Genomic DNA, 27,568 nt, shown 5'->3' on the forward strand with positions numbered 1-27,568 from the left:
AATGCATGCAAATATATGCAAATGAAGTGCATCACACGACAGCCAAGAGATTCAAGAAGGTGTGTTTACTTGTACAGTACATCATTTAAAGGTCATATCATTAATTCAGTAGGCACTATGGTGTCTCTTCTCATAATCTGAGGGTGGCATAACATGATAGTGGTTTATTACAGGGTCATTGTCAGTATTCAAATGGACAGTCCGAGTTCATCCAAAATTAAAAATCTGCCGTTAATTTACATATTACCATCCAAGATAAAGGTGACCTTTTACTTTAGTTGAACATTAAAGAATATTTTATGTGGAAACTGATACTTAGTGACTCATAAAATGTAAGTGGATAGTACTGGCACCCACAGCTATTATTTTGTTTATTTATTTTTTATTCTTAGCCATTAACGTGTGTTTTAAGAATCACCAAAGTTTCAACAAAAATCTTATTTAATGTTACTAAAAAAATAAGTGATCTTCATCTTGAAAGCCAGAGTGCAAGTAAATTAACAGCAAATCTACTATCCCTTTAAGTTACTCATAAAAATCTAACATGTAAATACAGCAACTAATGTTCGGTTTATAGTGTAATACAGCTGTTGATGACCCATAATTTAAAGGGTTATATCAAAATGCACTTTGATTAGCCTGTTTTCTAACTCAAACAGGTTAAACAGTATAGAGAGAATATATATATATTAATTTAAAGTGTCAAGCAACAAAAGTATTTGCTTGTGCTGACAATATATAAACATTTTTCCATAGCAAATTTCTAATAAGACTAAACTACAATGACATAATTGGTCACATACTGCACAGTATTATAAGCAATCAAGTGTACAAGTTGGGGCACAAAAAAGGAATGTTGTCAAAGTGGATGTTTGTTTTTTTTCTTCTCATCAGCCCTTGAAAATAATTCATAGCAAAGAAAAATACATCAGCACTTTAGCTCCTGAGCTAAACTCTCAGTTTAAGGCGTTCAATGTGACACAAGATATGTTATTTACATGTAAAAATAAAGTTTGAAACACCCTGCATCCCAAAAGCTTTATGCACTGCTTCTGTCAAGAAACACAAGGGTCCACACCATCTGATGGAAACATGATGCTAGGCAGATTCTTCCCTTTCGTCAGAGAGTGCGATCACAGATATTTATTTTTATGCAGCTCTCTTTAAATCGCCATTAGCAGCGCCAACCTTACAAGAAAGAATCTTCTGATGGCGGAGCGTAAGAAAATCCCAGAAAGGCATCGTCCGCTTCCATGACACTCGCATTGACGATCGACGGCCCTGATGAGAAGCACACAGAGTTTGGCACGGTTTCCTCTGTAAACTCTGGATCAAAGTTTGAGATGTCATACTGGGATTCCTGCAAGACAACATTAGAGTTAATCATATTAATACATTTCTTTTCAGTTTCAGTAGCTGTCAAAAGTTAACAAGAATTTACTGTTTTTGCTCACATAGGCTGGATTTATCTGATCAAAATGCACTAAAACAGTAATATTGTGAAATATGATTACAATTTAAAAGAATGTATTTTAAAATATCATTTAATCGTGTGCACTGTAAAAAGCGATTAGTTACTTTACTTCTAAAAAGTGGGTAAACCCATTGAATTAACTTTATAATTATGCATGTAGTTTGTTTACTTAATAATTATTAATTAATTACTAAATAATGAATAATTATAATATTTACTCTAATTTTTAAAGGTCCCATGAAATTTGATCAAATAAATGCAGAATTAAAAAAACACATAAATGTGAACAAAAAAAAAAAGAAATGTAAAAATAGCAGTGAATTCAAACTCTTACCACACTAGGGTTAAATGGAGGAGAAAGCTTTTTCTGTTCAAGGTCATACCAGTTAATAGATGAGAAAAATTCATGTTCTTTGACTTCATTCTGCAATAAAAAGCACATAACACTGTTAAAAACTAAATATTTTAATTCAACTAGTGCTGCACAATATATCATTTTAGCATCAATGTCGCAACGTGTGAATATGCAATAGTCACATCGCAGGACGTGCAACATGGATTATAGTTGAGCAAGTACAAAAGTACAGAAAACATGAGGATTTTGGAATAATTTCTGAAGTGAACGTTTATCGACTGCTTGTGTTTTAAGGCATTTTAAGGAAGTTTAAAGTGTTTGAGAACACAGATTTATTATGTTTGTAGCTTTAACAAAGATTAACTTAATTATTTACACAATGAAGAACATACAGCACATTATTCTTTACCTTCGACTCCTTCATTTGTGTATTTACTTTTTCTCTGCTTGTAATTTGTTCATTATAGTTTATGCAGATGCACTCCCCTACAAAATCATCCTAATCAATCTAAAATTATTAAATAGGTTATCTTGTGAAATATCGCAATATAAATAGCAGAAAATCTAAATAATCGCAATGAACTTTTTTTTCTTCTTCCAATATCGTGCAGCCCTAAATTCAAAATTACCTTACTGAATATCATGTTGAACTAAACAGCATGCTTCAAAAACCCAATTGAAAATATCCATCAAAAATCCTCCACCAGGGGGTGATGTATCAATATCAAAACCACTCACAAAGTCATCTCTGTAGCCAAGCCTCCTGGTGTGGTCTTTCTCCAGCAGGGTCTGAAGGATGGACCACGCAGCTGTGGACGCCCCGGGCCGCATGACAAGCTCCTTGTGAAGAATGTTGTCATACATCTCATGCGTGTCCCTGCTGTAGAACGGAGGCTGCGGAGCAAGAATTTAAGCTTTACTTTGTCTATATTTCCAGAGGCAGCAAGCCAGATTTATGCTTTATTTGTGCCTTACCAGTCCATAAAGCATTTCATACAGCACGGAACCCAGACACCACCAGTCCACAGTGTTATCATAGGGTTGTTTCCTGAGTACTTCTGGAGCTAGATACTATCAGGACAACAGGAGAAGGCAATTATGGCGTTGAAATCAATTATTCTACTCTCTAAAAGCTTAAAATGGGTAATAAGCGGTATTCAGAACACTTATTGCATGACATACAAGAGACTAAATGTGATTTGGTAGCCAATGTTAGATTTGTACTTAGCTTTGCAGAAAAATGATGGAAATATTTATGCAGTACTGTACTGTAAACTGTTAAATCTTTAGATGAATATATAAATACTGTATGAGCTGTGTACTTTGTTCTCATTAATAATAATAAATATGATAGTATTATGTCAGAAAACGACATTAAAGAAGGCATCTGGTAATAGGCATATGGACATGTTTACACAAGCTCTGCAATTTACCACCAAAGTGTTTTTTAAACTATAAGCTACATAAATGACTGCACTATCTAAAACATTTTATTAGCATTAATTTCATATATTAATGAAAAAGAGCGATGCAAATGTCCTTTTCTTTTAAAGAAATAACTGAAAAAAAATGGAATCGCCAAAAATAAGTCACCAGGCTGTCATTGACTGACGTAGAAGGAAAGATCTTGTTGTTTGTTTTTTTTTTTATAAATTGGCAGTTAGAAAGACATGAGAATTCTAACATACAGCTCCTTTAAAAGGTTCATAAAAAATACAATTATTTTAGCTGAAAGTTCTAAAGAAATCATTTAATAAATTGACAGTAGTAATTTTTGTATGCAATAACTAGGCCCACACGGAATCTGCACACACAGAAAGACGGTGCAGACTTTTAGCCCATTATTGAGTCTATGTATTTACTTGTGTAAATGTGTGTAAATTTATATTTATTCAGTTTTTTAATTAATTTCACTAATATTACTGTAATATAATAGTAATATGTTTATGTGATTTATTTACAGTACAGTTTGTAAAGTAATATTTTCTGTATTTTAGTAGATGTATATTACATGAGAGACTTGCTTTGTTTACTAAATAAGTGGATGTAATTGAATTTGCATTGTACACAATAAATACAATTTTTTTTTTAAATGTTATTTTTTTATTTCATATATAAAGTTTTTAGTTAAGATACTCCTAAAATCATATTGTCCTTTTTTCTAAAAGTCTTGATAACATTATCATGGAGTTTTTCTTATATTATTTCAGAAAATGGGATTGTAAAAATATTATTTGTTGTACTCTCACATTCACTGAGATCCATAATTACCCAATAATGACGACTTTTGTTACTGAGAAACCCGGAAATGTGAAAAAGGTCTGTTGTTAAAAAATTTGGAGTCAGTAAAATGTCCTTGTTATCTGACAGAAATCTTTTCTTCTCATGCAGCTGACCAAGGCTGCATTTATTTGATTAAAAATACTGTAAAACAACAATAACATTGTAAAAAATGACAATTTTTTGTCAGTTTGTCACTGATGTATACCGTAAATTTAAAGGCTGCGATGGTGAATTTTTACATCTTACTGAAATCATTATATGGAAACCTAATAATTTTTGGAGAGAAGTTTTGTTTTTTATCAGAATTATTTGATACAGATTAAAATAATATCTTTATATAATGTCTTTATTAACATTAAAATGCCTTTACTTTGCAATTAATTATTTGCTAGCTGAAAAATGTTTTTTTCCAATACAACAATCTTGCTGACCCAAACGTTTAAACATACGTTTAAGCATCATTCATGGATTTTTTTTTATATAATACAATACCTCAGGTGTTCCACAAAATGTGGTTGTTGTGTCTGCTTGAGAGATGCCCTCCTTACACAGTCCAAAGTCAGTCAAGACTATATGGCCCTTTAACAGACAAAAGATGCCAACAGGAACATTTTCAGGGAACATGTCACCACACAAATGGCCTATTCTTTCCAGAGCCAACGAATCTGGTGTCTGACTGGAATATTTGCCAGGGCCTTGTAACCTTCTCACAGTTTCATTAGAATTGACAGGAACTGCACAAATGAAACTGAACCTACATCTCATTCTCAAGCATTCTTACAAATTAACAACTAGGACTTTGGTTTCATTTTCAATATTTAATTTGGCTGAGAGAAAAAAGCTACACTTCATACACCTCGTCTGGGGTAATCAGAAGAGTTTATTATACTTCTCACAGCACTGGTAGATTACTCTGTTTCCCCTGGAACTCTCACAATGTTGATCGGCTACGCTCTGGCAATGATAAAAGTGTGGAAAAAAAGGACTAAGGATGCTTACTTGAGAGTCCAGCAGGATATTTTCTGGTTTTAAATCCCTGAGAACAAAAGAACACTTAACTTGTTAGCATTCTGCCACATGTTCTTAGTCAGGAACAGCTCAAGACATAAAACATTACACAGAAAAAAATGAATAATAGGTATTATAATATTACAAGAGAAGCCATAATGTATTTCATTTGTATGAGTAGCAATCCCGACACACCCTATGAATGCAAACTATGTTGTCATGATGGCCGCTTAACACACGAGAGTAATTTTAAATGACAACAGTTAAGCCAGTGCACCAATCTACATTTTTCAAATACATTTTAGGGAGATCCAACTCAGGGAGGAGGTGTAGAATGTGCCTGTTAAACATTTCTGTGCTTCTGGGAATTCTCACACATTTTAATAGTTAAATTTCCTTCAAAAAGAACAAGTTATAGGATAAAACACTATTTTGATGGTCAAAACTCCATTAATTTTCTCCAATGGTACAAATGATAAACATTTAAACACCAATCTTTTATGAGTACCGACATTGTCAGTTGATTGTATATGCCTTTTTAACCCATTATTATACACTAATTATTTTAAGTGCATTTGTGTTTAATACACTCAAAAAATGAAGTTTGTTGTTTGTTCAAACTACTACAAACACAATTTGTAATCTGTTATCGACTTTCAAGTTATCAGCTTATTAGTTATCAGTTATCAGTCAAAATTTCCCTATTGGTGCATCCCCAGGGAAATTTGAGAAGAAAAACCTATATTGCCCGCCAAAAACCAATCACAGGCACAGTAAGAAACGGCAAAAAGAAGTGTTTGGCTTCGTCCCATTCCAGGAAGCACCATGAATTACATAATTGAGTCTATTTTTATGTATATTTGACCTTAGACAATAAAACCATTATTATAATTATGGTAATACATTTTAATTAACATGAATTAAGTTATAATTATAAGTGTTTTGACAACTAATACAGTTTCCATTGATGTTTGGTTTGTTAGGATAGAACAATATTTGGCCAAGGTACAACTATTTAAAAATCTGAAATCCGAGGGTTCACAAAAATCTAAATATTGAGAAAAATTGCCTTTAAAGTTGTCCATATTAACTTCTCAGCAATGCTTAGAACCAATCAAAAAAGATTTTTCTCTTATACTTACAGTGGGAAATTAAAACATCTTCATGGAATATGATCTTTAATTAATATCCTTATTAATTTGATCATAAAAGAAATACGTATTATTTCAAAACATACAATGTATTTTTGGCTATTGGATCAAAATATGCATATTTGCAATTAACCAAGTAAAAGGTTCATAAAAGTTCATTAATTACAGAATCAACCAACAACTTCAAATTAAAAGGTATTTATTTCCCCCAATTTTTTCAATTTAACCCACAATACTACATGAGGTATGGTTCGTGGTTTATTGCTTAAAAGACACCCTTGAGTACTTTTTTAAAGATTTTAACAGATTTGTGTGTGTTAAGCCTCAATTAAGACAATGTTAGCACCTGTCAGCTTTAATTTTGAGCATTTGTCAGCTAGAGCTGTACAAAAATTGGAAAACAGCGGACATTGGGCTCTATTTTGACGGTCCATGCACAGATCGCAAAACGCAGGGCTCAAACGCTTTCAGGGCGTGTCAGGACGCGTTTTTGCTAATTGAAGGACGGGATATCTACCTTGTGCCAAGGCGCATGGTCTAAAAGGGTTGAGTTTATTTTCTTAATGAGTTATAGGTGTGTTTTGAAAATAAACCAATTAGAGTCTCATCTCCCATTCCCTTTAAGAGTCAGCTGCGTCGCGCCAAGAGCGCATTCGCTATTTACAGGACGCAAAGTAAGTCTAAGTGGAAAAAATTTATCATTTCACTCGCAAACAGTTAACAGTTTTTTAACAGAAAACTGTTAAACAGAGCATCTACTGCGTGAGAATAAGGAGATAAATGATCTACTTTCACTTTCGCTCTTGGATAGGGAAACCTTTACGCACAGACATCAATTAGCCTACAAATAATTAATTTAGTTTGTTAAGCGCAAAGATTTGTTTCAAAACTATTTCTAAATTCAGTTCTAATTTCTAGCAAACGAATAAATGAACCATAATAACCAAGTGTGGACAAAATACTGAGTTATTTCCAAATACACCTGCCATGCCCCATATGGTCTAAAACCTGACAGGTGGGCAAATCCAAGCTTGTTTTTAATAAAACAAATATAAATATGGATATAATAAATAATACTGCTAATAATAATAACATTATACAAAAGCAAATTGTTATGAATGAACTGAAAAAGCCTCCCGAGATAAAGAAGACATAAAAGCAGTGGTTTTTCATATTTATATAGGCTAGAAAATAATATGTTTTGTAATATTTTAATCCTTTATATTTATATCCTATATCTATTCTTATTATATCCTATATATATCCTTAATATTTACATTTATTTCATATGTAAAGATATTTGCCTATTGCTCTCTTGTGCGTATTAAGCAGTGCGTAAGCGAGGCGCAACTCTGCGCCAGAGTTTAGACCGGTTTAGTTTTGGTCTAATGAAAAATCTATTATAGTTTCTCAAAATAGCGATGCACCAGCAGTCCGCCTCAGAACGCCTTCCTTTTTAGACCAGACTGCCTATGGGCGCACAAATGAGCGCTAATGCATTTGCTATTTAAACAGCGTAGCGCAATGCCTCAAAACAACTCTTGCGCCAAGCTGAAACTACCAAAAGACTATTGCGCCGGGTGTATGATAGGGCCCATTGTGTTTTATCAGTTGTTACCATTAAGACACACTGTCTCTCTGTGTTGTTGCATTTGCACATATGTAAAATCTTCCAGATTACCGACATGGCTAATGGTTGAAACCAGCTGCACTGCTATTCACTGTCTCTGCATTCACACCCAGGGATTCATGAGTGAAGTCCTCCTCATTTAGTTTTTATATAAACACGATTATCTTAATTATGATATAACAAATTGTGGTTATGTGTATATGAAATTACGAATAGTCTATCGTATACTATATGTAGCAGGGCATTAAATAACTTTTTATTTCTTTGACTTTAGCTTTGTAAACTATGAAATCACTTACCTCCTCATGTTTTGTGTCAAATATTTTTTTTTTGTCTGATTTTGTGAGCCAACTGACAGTTGTAGTAAAAATTAATGTAAAACAATTCAGGAACTAGCTTGAGGGCACAAATGTACTCAACAGCACAAGAAAATCTTCAGTTAAGTTGTAATTACCTGTAAACAATGTTAAGAGAGTGCAAGTAACCCAGAGCGCTCGCCATCTCCGCAATATAAAACTTTGCTCTGGGTTCAGGAAAGGTCCGCTCTTTTTGGAGATGAAAGAAAAGCTGTAATTGAAAGAAGAAATCATAATTATTCATTCGCAACAAGCAATCCATTATATCGAGGCTACTTTATGATCTTCCTTATAATGCTAGTGATTATTTGTATGATTTCTCATTTGTCTGGCATTTAAAATAATATGATCATCTCTCTTAAAATATCTTGAAAAGAATTATTCAAGACCAGTGGTTTAAGTGAGCATGTGAATAGTAACCATGCAGATTGGCCAATAATTAGCAACAGTCATGCACTGACTTCATCTCTTTTATATTCACATGACTCTATGCTGCATTTTCTAAAGTGATATCATTTAAAAGAATAGTTCACCCAGAAATGAACATTTAATCACCATTTACGCACCCTCAAGGGGATCCAAACCCAAGTTACTTTTTTCTGTTGTACACAAAATAAGATATTTTTAATAATGTTGGCAACTATTAGCCATTGACATCTATAGTAGGTTAAAAAAATATTATGGAAGTCGACCAGTTTCTAATATTATTCAAAATTTCCTTTTTTTTTTTTTTTTTTTTTTTTTTTTGCTCAACAGAAAAAAAAACTCAAACAGGTTTGGAACAAGTGGACGATAAACAGTGTTGGGGAAAGTTACTTTTGTAAGTAATGCATTACAATAGTTAATAATGCATATAATAGTATATAATAGTATAATGCATTAGGAGTTACTCTATTAAAAAATTAACCAGTTGCGTTAACTTGTTACTTTTTATGGTAAGTAATGCGTTATGTTACTTTTGAGTTCATTACGTAATTTGCGCTACTTGTAATGCGTTACCCCCAACACTGACGATGAATACATCATTTTCCAGTTTTGGATGAACTACCCCATTAAAAGATATATGACTTTGTGGTCCTGTTCTAAAATGCAGGAATTCTGCGATAAAGTGCACAGTTACATTCAGAATGTTTCTGGATCCTGCTTTTCATTTTGTCCTAGAATATAAGTACTGGGAGACCTGTTCCTGTTGGGGTCTGGTGTAAAGATGTCTGAGTGGATTCAAATAAGTATTATGATTGGATAGGGGATGGCGTTCAGCAGGTTCACCATCTTTTCAAGATTGGGTTACGGAATTGGGGAAGGTGGCAGCATATGAAAAAATGATTAGTTGATAAATTGGATGTTTATCAAAGAAGATGGGGAAATTATTTAGCATTTTTGGAGGATGAATAAGGTCAATGTGGTGAGACGCACAGTAAAAGTGTAATTATCTTATTTTATTTAGTTATTTATTATTATTATTATTATTATTATTATTACGGTGTGTTTTTTTAACTATTACTATTTTCTGTATGTGTGCTTTTTTATGAATTGAGTTTATATTATTTATCTGTATTTACTGGATTTATGATAGCAACATTTAATTACTGTAAAAGTGGCTGTTGAGGAGGGAAAAGGAAAGGAGATGTTAAAAGGATTTAAAGATGTGTACACTGATAGTACTGTTTAATTATTGATGAAAATAAAAAAAAATATTATAAAAAACATGACTTTATTCTTCTGTACAACACAAAACGTAAGTCAAAAGGGCCTATTTTGGATCCCATTAACTTTCATTGTACGAAAGGAGGTTTTCAGAGGAAGAAAATGATTTTAAACAAATTACGCAATGAGGAGGATGACAATTTTCTTGATGATCTACATACAGTGACAAATATTACTTTTGTCATTAGCTCTATTTACAGTAAACTGGTTTAATCTGTCAAACGGTAGATTTGAGATGTGATAAGGCAGATGTGAGCCTTGAGTGTTTCACAACCACAATACTCACTTCTCCACCATTGACAAAATCCAGAACAAAGTATAGCTTGTCCGTTGTCTGAAAGGAATAGTGCAGGCCAACCAGGAAGGGGTGTTTAACATTCTTCAGCAACACATTGCGCTCAGCCATGATGTGCTTTTGCTGGCGTGAAAAGAATACCAAGGCCATTCATTAATCAGATGTCAAAGAACATGAATGAGTGAGCGTAAGTAATGTTTTGCTTTTGAAACAAAGGAAAATGGTTACCTCTCTCCTGTTTAGAATGACCTTTTTTTGCAAGACTTTGATGGCATAACACTTCCCATCCCGTTTCCTCTTTGCAAGGAGAACCTTTGTGTGAGAGAGGACATGGTGGGTTAGTAACAGTTTCACCTTCCACTACGGCTGCCCATTAGCCAAAACAAAAATACAAGTCTGTCTTTAAAACTGAGGGACTTTCACTTCCTGAATGGAGAGTCCACGGCTCAGAAACAAACACCAGTGCTAACCATACACCAAACAAAACTGAGAGATTATAAAGGCTCGGTGACATTTAGAACTTTCAGTAACTGATACAAAATTTACACAAACTTTTACAATTAGTGGCAGCCATAAATAGATTTTAATAAAGAGCTTTTGCTTTCATCAAGTCATTTCATTTAAAAAGAACCTACCTTCCCAAAGCTTCCCTTTCCTATGACTTTAAGAAAGTCAAAGTCAGTGGGCTTTGCACTAAGGAAAAACACATGAGCATGAAGGCATGTGCAAAAGTAATTTCCATCATTTGAATATTTATATGAATTTCTACCTGATCTGTTACATAACACATAATGAGTCAATATATAAAGAAATAAATGAAGTCTACAAAGCTATTTAAAATAATTAGGAACACTTACTGTGGATTTGCAGATGGCCCCAGGTTAATGTTTCTAGAGGTAGAGTTACTCTATAAAAGATATGACAAAAACAGTGATGATTCAATTCAGTGATGTAGTAAAGCATACTTGCCATTTAGTATTAATAATTTGTTCTGATCTTAGTTATAGTGATTTTATTTTTTTATTTTTATACATTAAAACATTTTACAGAACAAAAAAATTCAGTGACAGCGGTTTAAAAACAAAAAAAACAACAACAAAAAAACAAGTAACACCAGTAAATAAAACAAATTACAAAAAGATACATACATCATTTTCAATTTCAAAGGATACAGCAGGAAAAACTACACTACCTGACAAAAGTCTTGTCGCCTATCCACGTTTTAGGAACAACAAATAATAACTTGACTCCTAGTTGGTCAATTGGAATCAGAAGGGGCTAATATGAAAAGGCAAACACCTCTAGATTACGCTTATTTTACCAAAATAAAATATGATCAATTAGGACAGTAAGGTCTGACTTTACTCAGCCAAAAGTCTTGTCACTCATCAGAAATAATGTACAGTATAATATAAAGTCATGGTGCAGTGGAGAAAGACCTTATATTGTGTATGACTCTCATGAGCTTGAACAACTGCATTCATACATCTCTGCATGACTCAAATAACTTAATAATAAAGTCATCTGGAATGGCAAAGAAAGCGTTCTTGCGAGACTCCCAGAGTTCACCAAGATTCTTTGGATTCATCCTATCCCCGACATGCTCAGAAATGTTCATTTCTGGTGACTGGGCTGGCCAATTCTGGAGCACCTTGACCTTCTCTGCTTTCAGGAACTTTGATATGAGAATGAAAAATTTGCCCTCTTCTGAGGTTTGTAATGTAATGGGCAGCACAAATGTCTTGATACCTCAGGCTGTTAATGTTGCCATCCACACTGTAGATCTCTCGCACACCACATACTGTCTGAATGCAACCACAAACCATGATTTTTCCTTCACCAAACTTGACTGATATCTGTGGGAATCGTGGGTCCATGTGGGTTTCAATAGGTCTTCTGCAGTATTTGTGATGACTGGGATGCAATTCATAAGATGATTCATCTGAAAAATCTACCTTCAGCCACTTTTCCAAATGATAACCAAGAAGTCAAATTATTATTTGTTGCTCTTACAACTGAGATCGACGACAAGAAGATTTTTGTGAAGTATTGTATGTCCTGTTGCCATGTTCATATACATATTAACAGGTGCCCATCTTTGTTTTAAAATATCCATATATTGCAGTCATATATAATATAAAGAGTCTAATGTACTAATATATATACTGTATATATATATATATATATATATATATATATATATATATATATATATATATATATATATATATATATATATATATATATATATATATATATATATATATATAAGAGAGATAGAGAGACAGAGAGAGAGAGATAGACAGAGAGAGAGTATTATATATAGTCATATCTTGCATTCTATATCTGGATTCAAGTTTTTCTATCCACTGTGCTTTTGTTGGAGGGTGTGGCTTCATCCGATTTATTGTTATACTTTTACAAAGTGCAAGAAAGACTATATGTAGTATACATCTCTGGTTTTTACCATATACATCCTGGGGTATGCCTTCCTGATCTTAGTTGTATATGGACTATACAAAAACATAACCATCTACTAAGGCTTGGCGATATGGCATAAATGCAATTTTGATAATTATTCTCCATACTGAACGATAAAGATATCTATTTCGATATCAGTTTTTAATGCTTCCAGATTTAAAAAGAGTACCCCAACAATGACTGAAGCCACAAAAACTAGAGGCTCCATTGAATAGCATAACATATTTTCAACAATAAATTTTCGGTGGACAAAAATTTTGTATATCTCTAATATCAACACACTTTTCGATCCCTATTGTTGCACATTCCTGCTGTGTGATTAGCTCTTAGGTCAATATAAAGTAAAAAAAGTCCAGAGCTTATCATTGTTATTGACATAAATTTTATTGCGATTCAATATAATATCGTTTATCAGTTTAGTCCTACCATCTACATTTACATGAAAATCTTCAGTATTTAAAAAGTTTTGCTTTAAATGACAATGTTGCCAAAACTATCCCAATTCATACGATTCTGCAAAACCATCTAAAAATGCTGCATTATGCATGTCAGGCCATTAATTGAGGACAACACTTTAAGAAACACGACTGCATTACACATTCTGACTTGTTATCTGTCTTTAGCTAAAAATGAAAGCAATTTTTAATGTAAACTTTCCCTGAGATTGAAAAACAAAACCCGTTTTTATTTCAGATCCCAAAAGCATGTTGTTGCATAAATGAATGAACAAAACACATTAAAGTGATCTGTTTTTACGTCAAAATAATTGTACATAACAGCCCCTTGGAACAACCAGAAAATGTGCATCACATTGCATTTCAGGACCCCAGAAAAGATCTGAAAATATATATTAATATTAAAACATTCTTATATCAAAAACTACAGAGTAGCTAACACAGATAACAAGCAAGACAACAACAAAACTGTACAGTACAAGAACCAGTTACTCTATATCGTATGTTCAAAAGCAAAATTAATATTATTAGTACAAGCACCAACCTTGTCGTCTTCATCCTCTGAGCCATCAGAGAAGTTTTTGGCTTTGTCCATCTGCAGAAAGACTTTGACATCGGGACTGTGCATTCAAAATGAACATTCACATGTTAGAGGTCTGACTGAGCCAATACAAAGCTACAGCTGTGAGAAGGAATATGAGCTAACGTCAACAGCTCTCTGTAACAAGAACCGTAACCACGACGAATTTTAACAGAATCAAAAAGAAGCATCTTTTATTTGGCACTGCTTCACAAGATACTATCAGACCAGCTTTGTACTAAAAAAGTTCAGAGATATATTTCCTGGTGTCCATTACAAAGCTCACTCAAATTTTGCATTTACATTTAGATGCACTGACATGGTGATATACTTAAGCATAACTTGCAAAAACTGACTGCGATACTTACTGGCTGCAGAGCTGTGAATGGGACACGATCCTCTGAATGAACTCATGTAACCCCGCTCGTCTCTGTTTTATAAACTCTAAGAATCAAACAAAAATATAGCTGTAATTGAGCACAAAGGACTATCATTTTCAATTCAAAGCTGCAATTGTTTATTGTATAAAAGGAAACCAAAAATCCTTACAATAAAACAATTAAATGTATTATTATCACAATGCACAGGCAAAGACATGAACTGAATAATGTATCAGCTTGCACTAACACAAATCCTTTTTTGGGAAGTTAAACAGCTGTGTGTATTTACAAAAGACAAACAGTCAACAGCTGTGCCTGATGTTATTGCATATGTTTGTGTAGGGCTTTCCCTTTTAGACACCAAATTTCTTTAAATAAAATGCAATCTTTTACTACGGTTATTGATAGGGGTGTAACGGTTCACGGTTGATCCATGATTCGTACGGATTACAACCCATGGTTTGGAACACACGTGACCTGCGGATTAATAAATTTATTTAACTTGTAGTTAATCCTAAATTTGTAACGATCATAGAGAGATTACCTCTAATGTTATTCAAATCACATGTACTATGAAAGCATTTAGACTTTCCTGTAAAATATAATGATGACAGAAAAAGCTGTGGTAGGTTATTCAGGATGTCATGGGTTTCTTAGGTTATTAAAGGTGATTTCTGTCCCTACTTGTTTACCCTGCACGAATGCATTCAGTGTAAGCTGCATGAATAATCATTAAAAGATTGGAATCTCAACCCCATACAACACAAATGATAAATTATGGTGATTTGCATATGTTTATTAATCTTTTGGATCGCTATATTCAAATCTGTGTTTGAACAATGCAAAAATCAAGAAAGAGATTGAGTCTTTAATTAAATAACACAGAAGCACTGGGATAACAGTTTATTCATTCATTCATATATTTATTTTCTTCTTGGCTTAGTCCCTTTATTAATCTGAGGTCACCACAGCGGAATTAACTGCCAACTTATCAAGCATATTTTTTATGCAGCGGATGCCTTTCCAGCCGCAACCCATCACTGGGAAACCAAAATACACTCTCATTCATACACACACACTACAGACAATTTTAGCATACCCAATTCACCTGTACCACGTCTTTGGACTGGTGGGGGAAACCGGAGCACCCGAAGGAAACCCACACGAACACAGGGAGAGCATGCAAACTCCACACAGAAACGCCAACTGACCCAGCCGAGGCTCAAACCAGCGACCTTCTTGCTTTGAGGTGACAGCACTACCTACTGCGACACTGTGTCGCCCATAACAGTTAATAGTTTAAATAAAACCACTGATGTTTATGGTAAAGATTAAAATCACTGTCATTTAACTTGACGCTCAAAAATAAGTTGTAAGCAGCAATTAAAATATTTAACCAATAGGTGGCGACAACCAGCCATCAAAAAATATGCCACTAAATAATTCTTCGAAAATGACACATCTTGCATTAAAACATGTTTTTGAGTAAATAACTGAATCATTTATAAAAATAAATTGTAGAAATTATGTTACATTTATACATTTAGTGTTACCAGCAACAGTAGTAGTAACAGTGAATTTTTACAGTATTGAATATTTTACAATTAATTTTTATTATTTTTATTCATTATTATAATTTCTTCATGTTATTTTTAATAAAATGATAATTTTTCAGTTTGTTAAAACCAAAAGTATCTTGCAGTGCTGTTTTTAAAATAAATGAAAAGCAAATTACATTCATCACCTCTCCTTTTTAGCTGATCAGAAAAATGGTCCAATCAGTGACTAAAAAAGATTTGTGATCCGCTACACCACTACTTTTTTAGAAGTCCATTTATAGTAATTATACCTCAATTTAACAATTTTATCCTTCACAATATACCATGACGATGTATTCCTGGAAAAATTGAGGAGATGAGTTGAACATATTTCTGATAGAAGACCAGAATTTGTTGCTATAAATAAACAAAAGATGCTTAACTGACAGATAAAAACAAGCTAGAGTGTGTATCCATATACGGTTATACATATTCATAACGTATTCTATATAATATCTACATGTATGTGTATAATGAAGGTGGTCATTTAAGACTATTCAAGAATTCAGTTTTTTTTTTATTTCTATTAATATTATTATCATTTTCTTTTGATTCTTAAGCTATTTTTTCTTTTTATAATTTACTATGTATAGTTAGTGCACTTGGCAATAATGTTTGTAAATTCTCATATAAAGTCACATACTGAGATCCAAATGTAACTTGAAATATTGTATGATTGTACTCACATGAGTGTTAACAATTAACATAAAATAAAAAATAATATAATATGACATGGTTGACTACCATTGGTTAGGTTATATAGCAATTTAGAAAAGATGAAATATAGAAAAAAACATGTTTTTTATACTTTAAACATTAAAATAAAGCTGAAATACAGGGGAAAAGGGTATGTCTGGTCACCCTAGTAATTTGTGCATAGCTTCCAGCAAGTGACATTTGCACCAAAACACAGGAGTGTATGATTTTTCTGATGTCAAAGGCTGAGCATCTAAGAGTGTTTATGCATTTGCGTTTTATGTCTGTTTTGCTGCATACATGGCAATTTTTTATCATCACGTTGACCAGGAACCAAGCTGTAAGCCAGTTTGAGGATTACTCACGACTACAATGACTTCTGACAAGAAATAACGGATTTAGTCATCACTTCTTAAAACCAGTGTGTAGCATTGGGGCACTACTGTACAAACGTGCACCAATTAATTTGCTTGCTATTGTCCAGTAATGCACCAATTACCCAGAAGGAATAAAAGAGACAGAGAAAAGCAGACAGAATCTTTTCAATGATGGAGAAGTCCTCTGAACATGTGCACAAATTTTGACCAGACCAGTGATTTCTCTATGAAAAAGATCTTGACCACATACTGGCCACGTAATTGGTTGCACATGAGCTAAATACAATTGGAACTTGGGTGCACATTCTCCTTTAGTTATTCGTGCACGCAACGTTGCTGCCACATTGTCTGAGAGCATTACATGAGATTAAACAAGGACAAAGATTGCATAGGCTCGGGGCAGGGAGGATTTAGCATGCTTGATTTTCTGTATGGAACACTGTTGAATAATCTAATTTGATAAATACATGTGATCTCGGTTAAGCTAAATAAAGCACAGCCATTAACGTACGAGAACTTGAGGACAACTGTTTCCAATAGGTAAGAAACAATATGCATTATACTACATAAGAAATTAAAGTACTGTAAAATACCTGGGTCAAAATTGTCGCCAAATATTCTCTTAGCAGGAATCTTCAAATTCAGCGCAGGAAATTGTTTTTTCAACTGTAGAGAAACACAGTCTTTTTAAAATACACCATTCACCAGTTTTAAAATAAACATGAATATATATTGTTATAATGTTAAAATGAAATAATAATTTCCACAAAAATATTAAGAAGCACAAAACAAACCATATCAGGCTTAAATGATCTAACATTTGATTTTCCTTCATGATCAAAATAAACTAATACAAAAAAATCTAAATCTGAGTGTAATTCATGAGTGCAATGCTGAATTAAAAAGATAAGAGGCAAAATAGGTATAACACTGATAATTATAAGACTTAGGGTGTACTCCCCAGGTGCAACTGTCCCCTCTCCCTTTCGGCCTGCACTCATGCTGCATTTTCTGCCTTCAGAGCCCCATCGCACAAACGTCATCGATGACGCAACTGTTCAGTTTAACAGAAGAGAAGCGCTCTCAATGGAGATTGCTTTAGTTATATTCAATTATTTATTTTCCTTTGGCTTAGTCCCTTTATTAATCAGGGGTCGCCACAGCATAATGAACCACCAACTTATCCCGTATATGTTTTACACAGCGGATACCCTTCCGACCGCATCACAACATTGGGAAACACCCATATATTCTTGCATTCATACAAATCCACTACGGACAATTTAGCTTATTCAATTCACCTACACAACGTCTTTAGACTGAGTGGGAACCCAGAGAAAATCCCACGCAAACACGGGGAGAACATGCAAACTCTACACAGAAATGCCTACACATGAACTGACCCAGCAGAGGCTCGAACCAGCAACCTTATTGCTGTGAGGCGATCATGCTGCTGACTGCGCCACCATGTTGCCCGCTTTAGTTATATTGTTTTGTATTATTTCAAGTTAATTGATATGCAGAGAAACTGTAAAATATATTTAGCTGAACAGATCCACCACTTTTAACGCTAATAAATGTTTATGAAGGTCTCATGCTGCAGGTTTTAGAAGGTTTGCTTAAGGTGGCAGCTGACGAGCAGCAAGGGGTTTGTATCTTTATAAACTATGACAGTTCGCTTTTATTAAAAAGTAAGAATGATTAATAAATCCATATGAAACAGTTCCTTAAAAGTAATGTCTGATCTTTAGTTTTGCGCTCAGGCGTGCTTTGCACTCTAAGGCCCAACCGAACTGCTCTCTGGCACACCTCTTCCAACTGGGCCAGGGCCAGCTAAATGAACTGCGCCTGAGCCCGACCCAGAGCACTCACACTTGTCAAACGAACCAGGAAATGGAGGTCAAACGTGCCTGGGCACGGTTCGGATAGTCTAGTGTGAGTACGCTCTTATCTTTATGCATCAAATCAGCAAATTTAAATGATTTCTGAAGTATCATGTTAGATAGAATAAAGGAAATTCAGCTTTGCCATCACTTGATCACTTATGTGCAATTAAAACAGAAAAAAACTATTTTAAATCCTAACAATATTTCAGAATAATACAGTTTTATTGTATTTTTTCACTCAAATAAATACAGCCTAATAATTCAGCCAAAAATAAAACTTTCCACACAATTTTCTTACACTCAGGTAGTACTAATATTTTTTCTTCTGTCGAACAAAAAACAAGATATTCTGAAGAATGTTGAAAACCAGCAGCCATCCATAGTAGGAACAAAAAATACTATGAAAGTCAATGGCTGCTGCTTTCCGAACATTCCTTAAAATATTTTAATTTGTGTATAACAAGTTTTGGAACAAGTGGAGAGCAAGCAAATGGTGACAGAATTTTCATTTTTGAGTGAACTATCCCTTTAACGAGCTTAAGACTGTATTCTTTTTGAAGACATGTTACCAGATAGTGAAGTACTTCTTGTTATCTTTTCACATTTGCATGGTTTTATGTTTACTGGACTAAAAATGCAAAGGACTTACAAATTCATTTACTCACCGTGTTGTACAATTTGTCAAATTCTGCATATCTCCGGAACACAAACCACTCATGCCTTCCAACACTGACCATAACTTTGTAAACCTGATGAATAAAAGTGGTCACACATTACAATTTAAACATTTAAAACACACTAATCCAAATTGTAAATGAAAAGACCCATCAAAGCTCACGTGACTCACAGTATAGCGTTTCTTCTTGTCCCTCTGCTCATTATAGCATGGAATGCTAACATTGGGACAGCTAGGTTGCTCTTCCATCCTCTCAGAATCTCAAAAGTGACCGTTCATAAACGTAACAGGTCCTCAGAAAGCTTTCCTGCTTCTTTGGCACACCTGATTCTGATGGGAACTTTCCATTCTGGCTCCTGCGCAGAAAATAAACGTAACACAACATAAGCGAGAGGCTCTACCTCCGCCAAACACTCTTTTCAGCAGAGTCCAGCGTCCACTTTAGCTCCAGAGGGCTCTTTTGGGCCTTGCATGACAGGACAGGAAGGCCACTGAGAGTCACTAATCAAGTGTGGCATGAACACAGAGAGAAGCTTCAGTCTGGGCGGTCAAGCGATGATGAGTCTCCGCCTCTCTTTCATCCTCCCCTCGGTTTCTCTCCAACTGAGAGGCGAGCAAACGGGTACGTTCATTTTTCATATGCCATTTCCACATACTCCCTCTGTCAAGCGCAACACGCGATGGCTCACCGGGTGGGCAACGTTCCCGTTCCCCTCTGAGGTATTTTTAGAAAACGCAGCACTGGACATACAAAATGCAGATTTAAAGGCCAGGAGGAAGCTCTTAAGAGACGATTGGGAGCGACAGAACGGCCTGATCAAATTCATTTTGAATTCCCTTTAGGAGTTTGGCCATTAAATATGACATTGCTCTGTATTTTTATAAACAGTCTTGTACAATATATTGGTATTAGCTTATAAATGCGTATTAATGTTCCTGTTAACTGTTGAGAATTAAAATTAGGTTGATGTATTAAAGGCAATCAATTATGGATTATTTGTGCTGGTTGAAGGATTTCAGATGGGTGCTCCTGTTCATGAAGGTTTTGACTAGTGCAGGGGTGCCCAAACTATTGCTTATGAAGGGTCAAAAAAATATATACAGCTGCATTGGTAATTTCCTAATGTATTAATATTACTACATTAATATTAATAATTATACTTTGTTAGATTTTATAATGGACTTCGTACAATAAAAACATTAAAACATATATTATACAATGGTGTTCAATGCTGAATACTCAAGTCAAGCTACACTGCCTTGTGCATTGTAATCTATCACAACCTTCCCATCATTCTAAATCTCTTCTCAGATTGGATGGTAGGCCAAATCAAAGGTTACCATGGGCCAACTTTGACCCGCGGGCCCTACTTTGGGCATCTCTGGACTAGTGTAATAGTCATGATGTGACACATCACACAGACTCACACATCAGATGGCCACTTTAAAGGGTTAAATCACAAAAAAAATGATAATTCTGTTATTAATTATTTACCCTCATACCACTCCAATCCCCTGAGAGTTTTAATCATTTTTAAAATACAAATTAAGCTATTATTAATGAAATCGAAGAGCTCTCTGGATAAAGGCTGCACGATACTGAAAAAAATCTGATAATATGATATATTTTTCTGCGATAAATATTGCAATATAAATGCAGTTTCACAAGATTCAAATAGCTCTATTTGATGGTTTTCTGGGGAGTCTAGCAGTATTACGATATAAAAATTGAAGAAATTAAATAAATTGAAAATATCTAACTTTTTTTTTGTCTTGTTTCTAGTCCAAATATCCAAAATGGTTAGAGCAAGAAAAAATGGCTTGGTTTTTTTACCGTCATAAAAAAGAAAAGTAAACTTATTTTGTTTTCACTTTGAAATGTAGATATTTAGAAACGAGACAAAATTTCTTAGTAAGAGAACTTTTCTGCATAAATCATATAAATTCCATATAAATACAGTGATTAAATAATTTTTTATGGCTTCTGGTCAACTATCAAACATTGCATTTCTTTGCGATGTGACTATTACTGATGCACACATACTGTAGCAATATTGATGATATAAATCATCAAAATGATATATTGAGCAGTCCTATAGTGCTGAGACATTTAGCCCAGAAAAGGAAACAATATCTTTTTTGAAATAATCCATGCAAATTAAGTGGTTCAAATTTGATCATATGATGCTTCAAGAACACTTTTATGCACCAAAAAACCTTGTAAAAAGGACTTTGTTCAGCCAGGTCAGGGTACACGCGTTTACTATGGGCAATACAACTTACCTCCATTAGGGTCAGCAGCCGTAGGGCTGCACTATATATCGTTTGAGCATCGATATCGCAATGTGTGCATCCACATTGGTCAAATCGCAAGACACGCAATAATGAGTTAGGATTATAGACGACCAGAAACCACAGGTCAAAACGCACAAGATTTATGGAGACACTAGAGAATTGAACCGTAATAGGGTAAACGTTTATCCTCTGCATGTGTTTTTAGGGTCTGTGACTGTGTGAGCATTTGAAGAGAGCCTAAAGCATTTTAGTATAAAATGCAGAAAGAAGTTTCATGAAAATTAATTTTATTAAATTATTTATATGGTGCAGACCATACAGTGCCATTTTACATTTGATTATAACATTTCTTGAATTTACCTTAATACTGTTGCTCTCTCTAAGAAAACCATAAAGCACGGTGTATTTCACTTTAATATTTGCTCAGTTGTGTTTATTTATGACTGTAGTTTATGTAATAATTTACATAAAAATATATTTATCTTTCATTCCCCTCAAACAAATTATCCTAAGTAATGACTTTGCAAATAGAGCTATTTAAGTCATCTGGTGAAATGATATCGAAATATATAATCGCAGAGAAGAAGAAAAAATATTGGGACATTTTTTCAATATTGAAATTTTTTCAATATCGTGCAGCCCTAGTCAGCAGCACAACAATCATCATATTTAGACGTATCAAGTGTCCGGAAAGCTCAGGGAGTGTCCTGCAATTTCATAGTGGCTCCCTGATGCCCACGAATGAGATACAATATCCTGGAAATTACACAATATTACCACTTACCCTGTGCTTAGCCAGATGCTTTTACAGTTTTTGGCAAAACAAACAAATAAAAACACAAACGTGTTCTTGTAACTTGATTCCACTAAAGTCACATGGAGTGTTTCGATTCCTTTGAATTTCATTAAATGTTTTTCATTTATTTTCTGTATTTTTAACATCTCTGAACCACTGCTGTCTATGGTGGATCAGAAATCTCTCAGGTTTAATCTAAAATATCTCAATTTATGTTTCAAAGACGAAAGATGGGGAATTAAAATGAGGTAAAAAAGGTAAGAAATTAATAACAAAATTGACTTTTTTGGGTGAACAAACCCTTTAAAGGGCACCTATGATGCGAATCATCTTTTCAGAACTGTGTTTAGGTATTGTGTCCACAGACATATTGGGGTCATATAAAGACTACAAGTCTCTTTCTTTGTATTTCCTGACATTAAAATAGGATCCAAATCACTGCTATTTTGAGGCCCACCGCAACGTGACGTGGTTTCCTCGCCCCCCGAATTGATTGACATCCATGTATTAACATGTCTCCAAAGTAACACATATAATCATATAAACAAGACAAGATGTGCGCAAAGCAACTGGGATTAAAAGATCTGTTCAGCTTGCTGTAATCATCACTCATCATTAAATGTGATCAAGAATGATTTTTACAAGTTGAAAACAAATTTAAAACAGTTCTTCTTTATAATAGTGTGAATTAAAGACGGTAAAATTGCTGTAATTCATCACACTTCAATCCTGGTTTGTGGATGTTAAATCAATGTATTAAAGTGTATCCTGTCACATTTGCTGTGCAAAAACAGTGCAAAGTTAAACGTGTGCGCTGCGTGTGCCTGTGTGTAAACTTTGTAACGTCATTGCAAAAAGGCTTGAATTAACTCCACAACAAATACATCAAGTAATCATTGGGAAAGTTCTTAATGGAGTATTTCACACAACACGAGATGTGCTTTATTCAAGTCTGTTCCTGTGCTTTTTATCTGACACTGCGGAGATTGAGGCACACTTAAGAAAACTAGCATTAACGGCACAGGCAACAAAAACAGCTACATTGTGTTTAGAGAAAAAAATTCTAATATTCTGAAAGGTATAATAAATAATCTGATGGGTGTTTTGAGCTAAAATTTTACAGACACATTCTGGAGACACAAAAGACTTATCTTAAATCTTGAAAGAGGTAAAATAGATGCCCTTTAAAATGCTAGAGGGAAAAGATTCAGAAAACAGTGTTTTTCTACAGTGACAAAATAAAACTGCAATTTTTCTATTGGCCTTCTTGCAGCTTTCTTGTTTTCAAATAAAATCGGTTTCTGTGTTTTGGTTTGTTTATTAAATTTACGCAGGAAATTTCATATCAAGATTTATATTTATCTGCTCATATACTAGTCAAACTTCCAAAACTTAAGAATTATCATTGAAATGCATCAGGCAAAGTTTCTATATCGCAACCCTAATTAATTTCCAAAAAATGATATACGTTTATTTTGTTTTTGACTCACGAGTAATACAGTATTCCTTTGTTAAATAGTTAGATTATCCTAAACCCTCCTGTGTTTCTCTTTATCATGTGTCGTGACATGAAATACAAACTAACTGTGTGCAGATGAGATAACAGTCCGTAGCTCCGGCAGACAGTTTACCATATCACTGTGATCAGTATTTGTCTACATTCCTGTGAACCTAAAGGAACATATTTGTCTATGTGGTCAACTATTCAAAGACTTTAATTGCGTTTCATGAGTTGTGTATAATCTAATTCAATTGGCACTCAGGAACAGGTGGTATCATTTTAAATATGCAAATGAATCCACAGCCCTAATGATTTACCTGCATGTTTTCTTACACTGAAAACAGCAACCAGGAAGAAGGGCATGCATGCATTCACTTAATTGTTTGTTCCAGTGCCAAAAAAGCAAGCTTGAAACTGAATGTAAAAGCAGTTTTTTCCATTCATGGCTTGAAAAACTAAAGATTATAAACAATAACAAATTATAAAAGATACTACATGAACATTATTATATTTCAGGAAACTAGAGACTCTATGTTATCATTCTTTTAGAAGTGCCAAAAAGGTAAATGCTATTTAACATGGCCTTATGCTATTACAGCAACTCAAACAGTCAAACAGGTTTGAGCAGAGAAAAGAAAGTAAAGTGAACAGGTATATCTTGCACAGACATGCCACACAATGAAATACGGATCCATGCAGGTTTGTCTCTGCAATCCTCTGCTTTCATTTCACACTAAGAGTAATTCTACCCTATTAAAATGATACATCTGAAATAACGTGTAAATAATGTGTGTCAAAAAGAAACCACTCACAAATGTATCTGTAATAAAACTTCAGACAGTTTAACATCCCATTAACATTTATAACGGAAGGCTTGGTGAATATTTCACTCGTTGGTCACATCGTTTTCATTGTCAACACTGTGTGTGTATGGCTATTGCACAAGTACACTGAATGACACTGACTAGCCCACGCAGGACTCATAGTTTCAATTCCCATTTAGCATGACATTTCTACTTCATGTATTTTGTTGCTGTAATGGTGTAGGAACACAAGCTGACTAATTCTGTCTAATATAGTTTTACATAAGGAGTTAGGTATATATATATATTAATATTATAATTTTTTTTTTACTGATATTAATGTTTATTTTGCCGACTGCTCCGGGTGTATACTCACATAGTGCATTTGTATATTTGTGTGTGTGTGTGTGTGTGCTTTCACGACTCACTCAAAATGTGTGTTTGTGCACTTGAATGGGTCAAAAGCAAAGGACCAATTATGAGTATGGGTAAAAGCATACTTGACAAATCTCATTCCACTTCAAAAAGCAGAACTGGTTTCATTTATAGTTTCAATTATGTTATATATAAATGGTGCTACTATTTATTGATATTCAAAAACGTACAGACGTTTTAAAGCAGTCATGTTATTTTAGTTATTTAATATTACTAAACTATAAGCTAGAACATATTAAGACAAAAAGCTGACAGTAAAATTGGTTACAGGTCTGTATTCAATCTGACTATATGCTTTTGCTTTAAATAATTTCATTTTTGGACATTCTTTATATTATGTAATATTAGTAGTATTATGAGCACAGCTAAACACATTAGCACAACTGTTGCAGTGCATTCTGCAGATCCTAATAGCAAAATCAGATACAAAATTACAGAATTTTCCAAATACAGACGGCCATCTGGTGTAAACATGGACATTTTAGGTCATCTTAACGTATTTAAAGACATTTTAAGAATGATAGATACACTATTGTGTACTGATGCCAACCAAAGCTTCAAGACTAAATCCTGACTGGCAGACATTTGTCTGTGTTTTGCGGAGCTTTGCATTTCTGCCATGTGGCTAGCTTGTTTTTAATAAATAAATATTTTATTACGTAATGTACATTGTGTACTCTCGCAGAGAAAAGGACCTGTTACACATAAAAACTTAGTACAACCACCGACGTACTTCAAGAGTGGCTTGTATTATTCAGATAATACTAAGACATTAAACTCATAATAACAACTTGCCTTATTTTTTCACTCTTTCCATCCAACTGACTCCAGTGACGTGTCGGGAGGCAAAGGAAGTCCAGCGATTCAAAAATCCAGCTCGGCGTCTCTGGGCGCTAAATGTTGACCCGGCTGAACTGAAAGAGTTTGTCCTCCCCGACATTCATTATGTTCCCGATGAGCCACCCGTGAGAGAAAGACAGACACGCTGATGTTTGTTTCGAAGTTCCGAAACAATCAGTCACGCGACAAAAAGCAGCGAGATGAGGAATAATAATGTTGTGAAGGAGCATATAAAACAGCGCCATCTGGCGGAACAACTCTCACGAACATGCACTTAATATATATATTATACTCAGGCCTTGACACATTATATTATATTATATTATATTATATTATATTATATTATATTATATTATATTATATTATATTATATTATATTATATTATATTATATGATATTATATTATATTATATTATATTATATTATATTATATTATATTATATTATAAAAATGTTTATATATTCATAGAGGCTCTGTCACAAAAAAAATACTCGTATGTGTGAACATACCTGGTAAAAAAGCTCTTTCTGATTCTGATTTAATTCACAGATTTTCTACAAAGTATGTTTTATATTGTAAACTTGCAGACTTTTTTGGTCAGATCCATAACGCATGTCTATTTTCCTAATTTAACATATAAAACATGTTTATATATATATATATATATATATATATATATATATATATATATATATATATATATATATATATATATATATATATATATATAGATATATTTAGATATATTTAGATATTTATATGAAGAGTTTATATGCAAAAACCTTTAAGTATCATTTAGAATTTTCATCTAAAATTTGCATTTTTCTCAGGCTTCTTTGTGTAGTTTCAGTAAGTTTACACTTAAAAAAAAATTTCAGACCATGCCTAAAGGTTTTTGCATCTGAACTCTTCATATATATATATATATGCAGGCCCGTAGCCAGCTGGACCTTTTTGCAGTTATACGCCTCAGTTTCTAGTTAACTACGAGATTTAAATACTGCATTTTAGTGTTTTTTTTTTTTTTTTGCTGGATTATCTAGTCAGATGTCATCATAACCACACTTTTTTATGTACTACAAACATTTCCTAAAAAATTGCAATTAAAAAAAATGTAAGACTATTTTTTAAAATACAAATTTATGACATCATATATCATTAGGAGAAAATAGGAATCTGCTAAACTTTTAAAGTAAAAAAAAACTGTAGCCCACTATCATTTATTAGACAAAAAACAAGCTGGCCAGCACATTCAACTTTCCTTAGTCAAAATTTGGCCATTTCAATAAAAAATATAATATTTAATAATAATAACAATAATAATAATAAAACAATAATAATGAATTTTTCAGAGTTTTTCTAGTCTCTTTGGTAAAAAACAGTACATTTGAAAATTCGCAGGTCAGATTTTCTTTAGGTCATAATTAAATTTATTTATATGAATTTTATCTAAAAAATGATTAGACCTGTCTAGTTTCATCTGGAATGCATCCCAGATCACCTTCTGAAG

General features: G+C 33.6%; 1 protein-coding gene across 1 annotated transcript; it reads right to left on the reverse strand.

Moving 5' to 3' along the window:
• Window positions 1–50: 50 nt before the first annotated feature.
• Window positions 51–26,174, reverse strand: sgk3 (serum/glucocorticoid regulated kinase family member 3). Its single transcript, NM_001110467.1, is given in 17 exon segments — window positions 51–1,360; window positions 1,809–1,898; window positions 2,568–2,723; window positions 2,805–2,900; window positions 4,605–4,691; window positions 5,112–5,148; window positions 8,356–8,468; window positions 10,251–10,382; window positions 10,488–10,571; window positions 10,895–10,952; window positions 11,117–11,166; window positions 13,740–13,815; window positions 14,144–14,219; window positions 17,420–17,492; window positions 19,378–19,461; window positions 19,560–19,744; window positions 26,014–26,174. Coding segments are annotated over 16 exon segments (1,461 nt in total). The 5' UTR covers window positions 19,638–19,744; window positions 26,014–26,174; the 3' UTR covers window positions 51–1,189.
• Window positions 26,175–27,568: the final 1,394 nt, after the last annotated feature.

The sequence above is a fragment of the Danio rerio genome, chromosome 24 (genome assembly GCF_049306965.1).
Source record: "Danio rerio strain Tuebingen ecotype United States chromosome 24, GRCz12tu, whole genome shotgun sequence".
Lineage (NCBI taxonomy): Eukaryota > Metazoa > Chordata > Actinopteri > Cypriniformes > Danionidae > Danio > Danio rerio.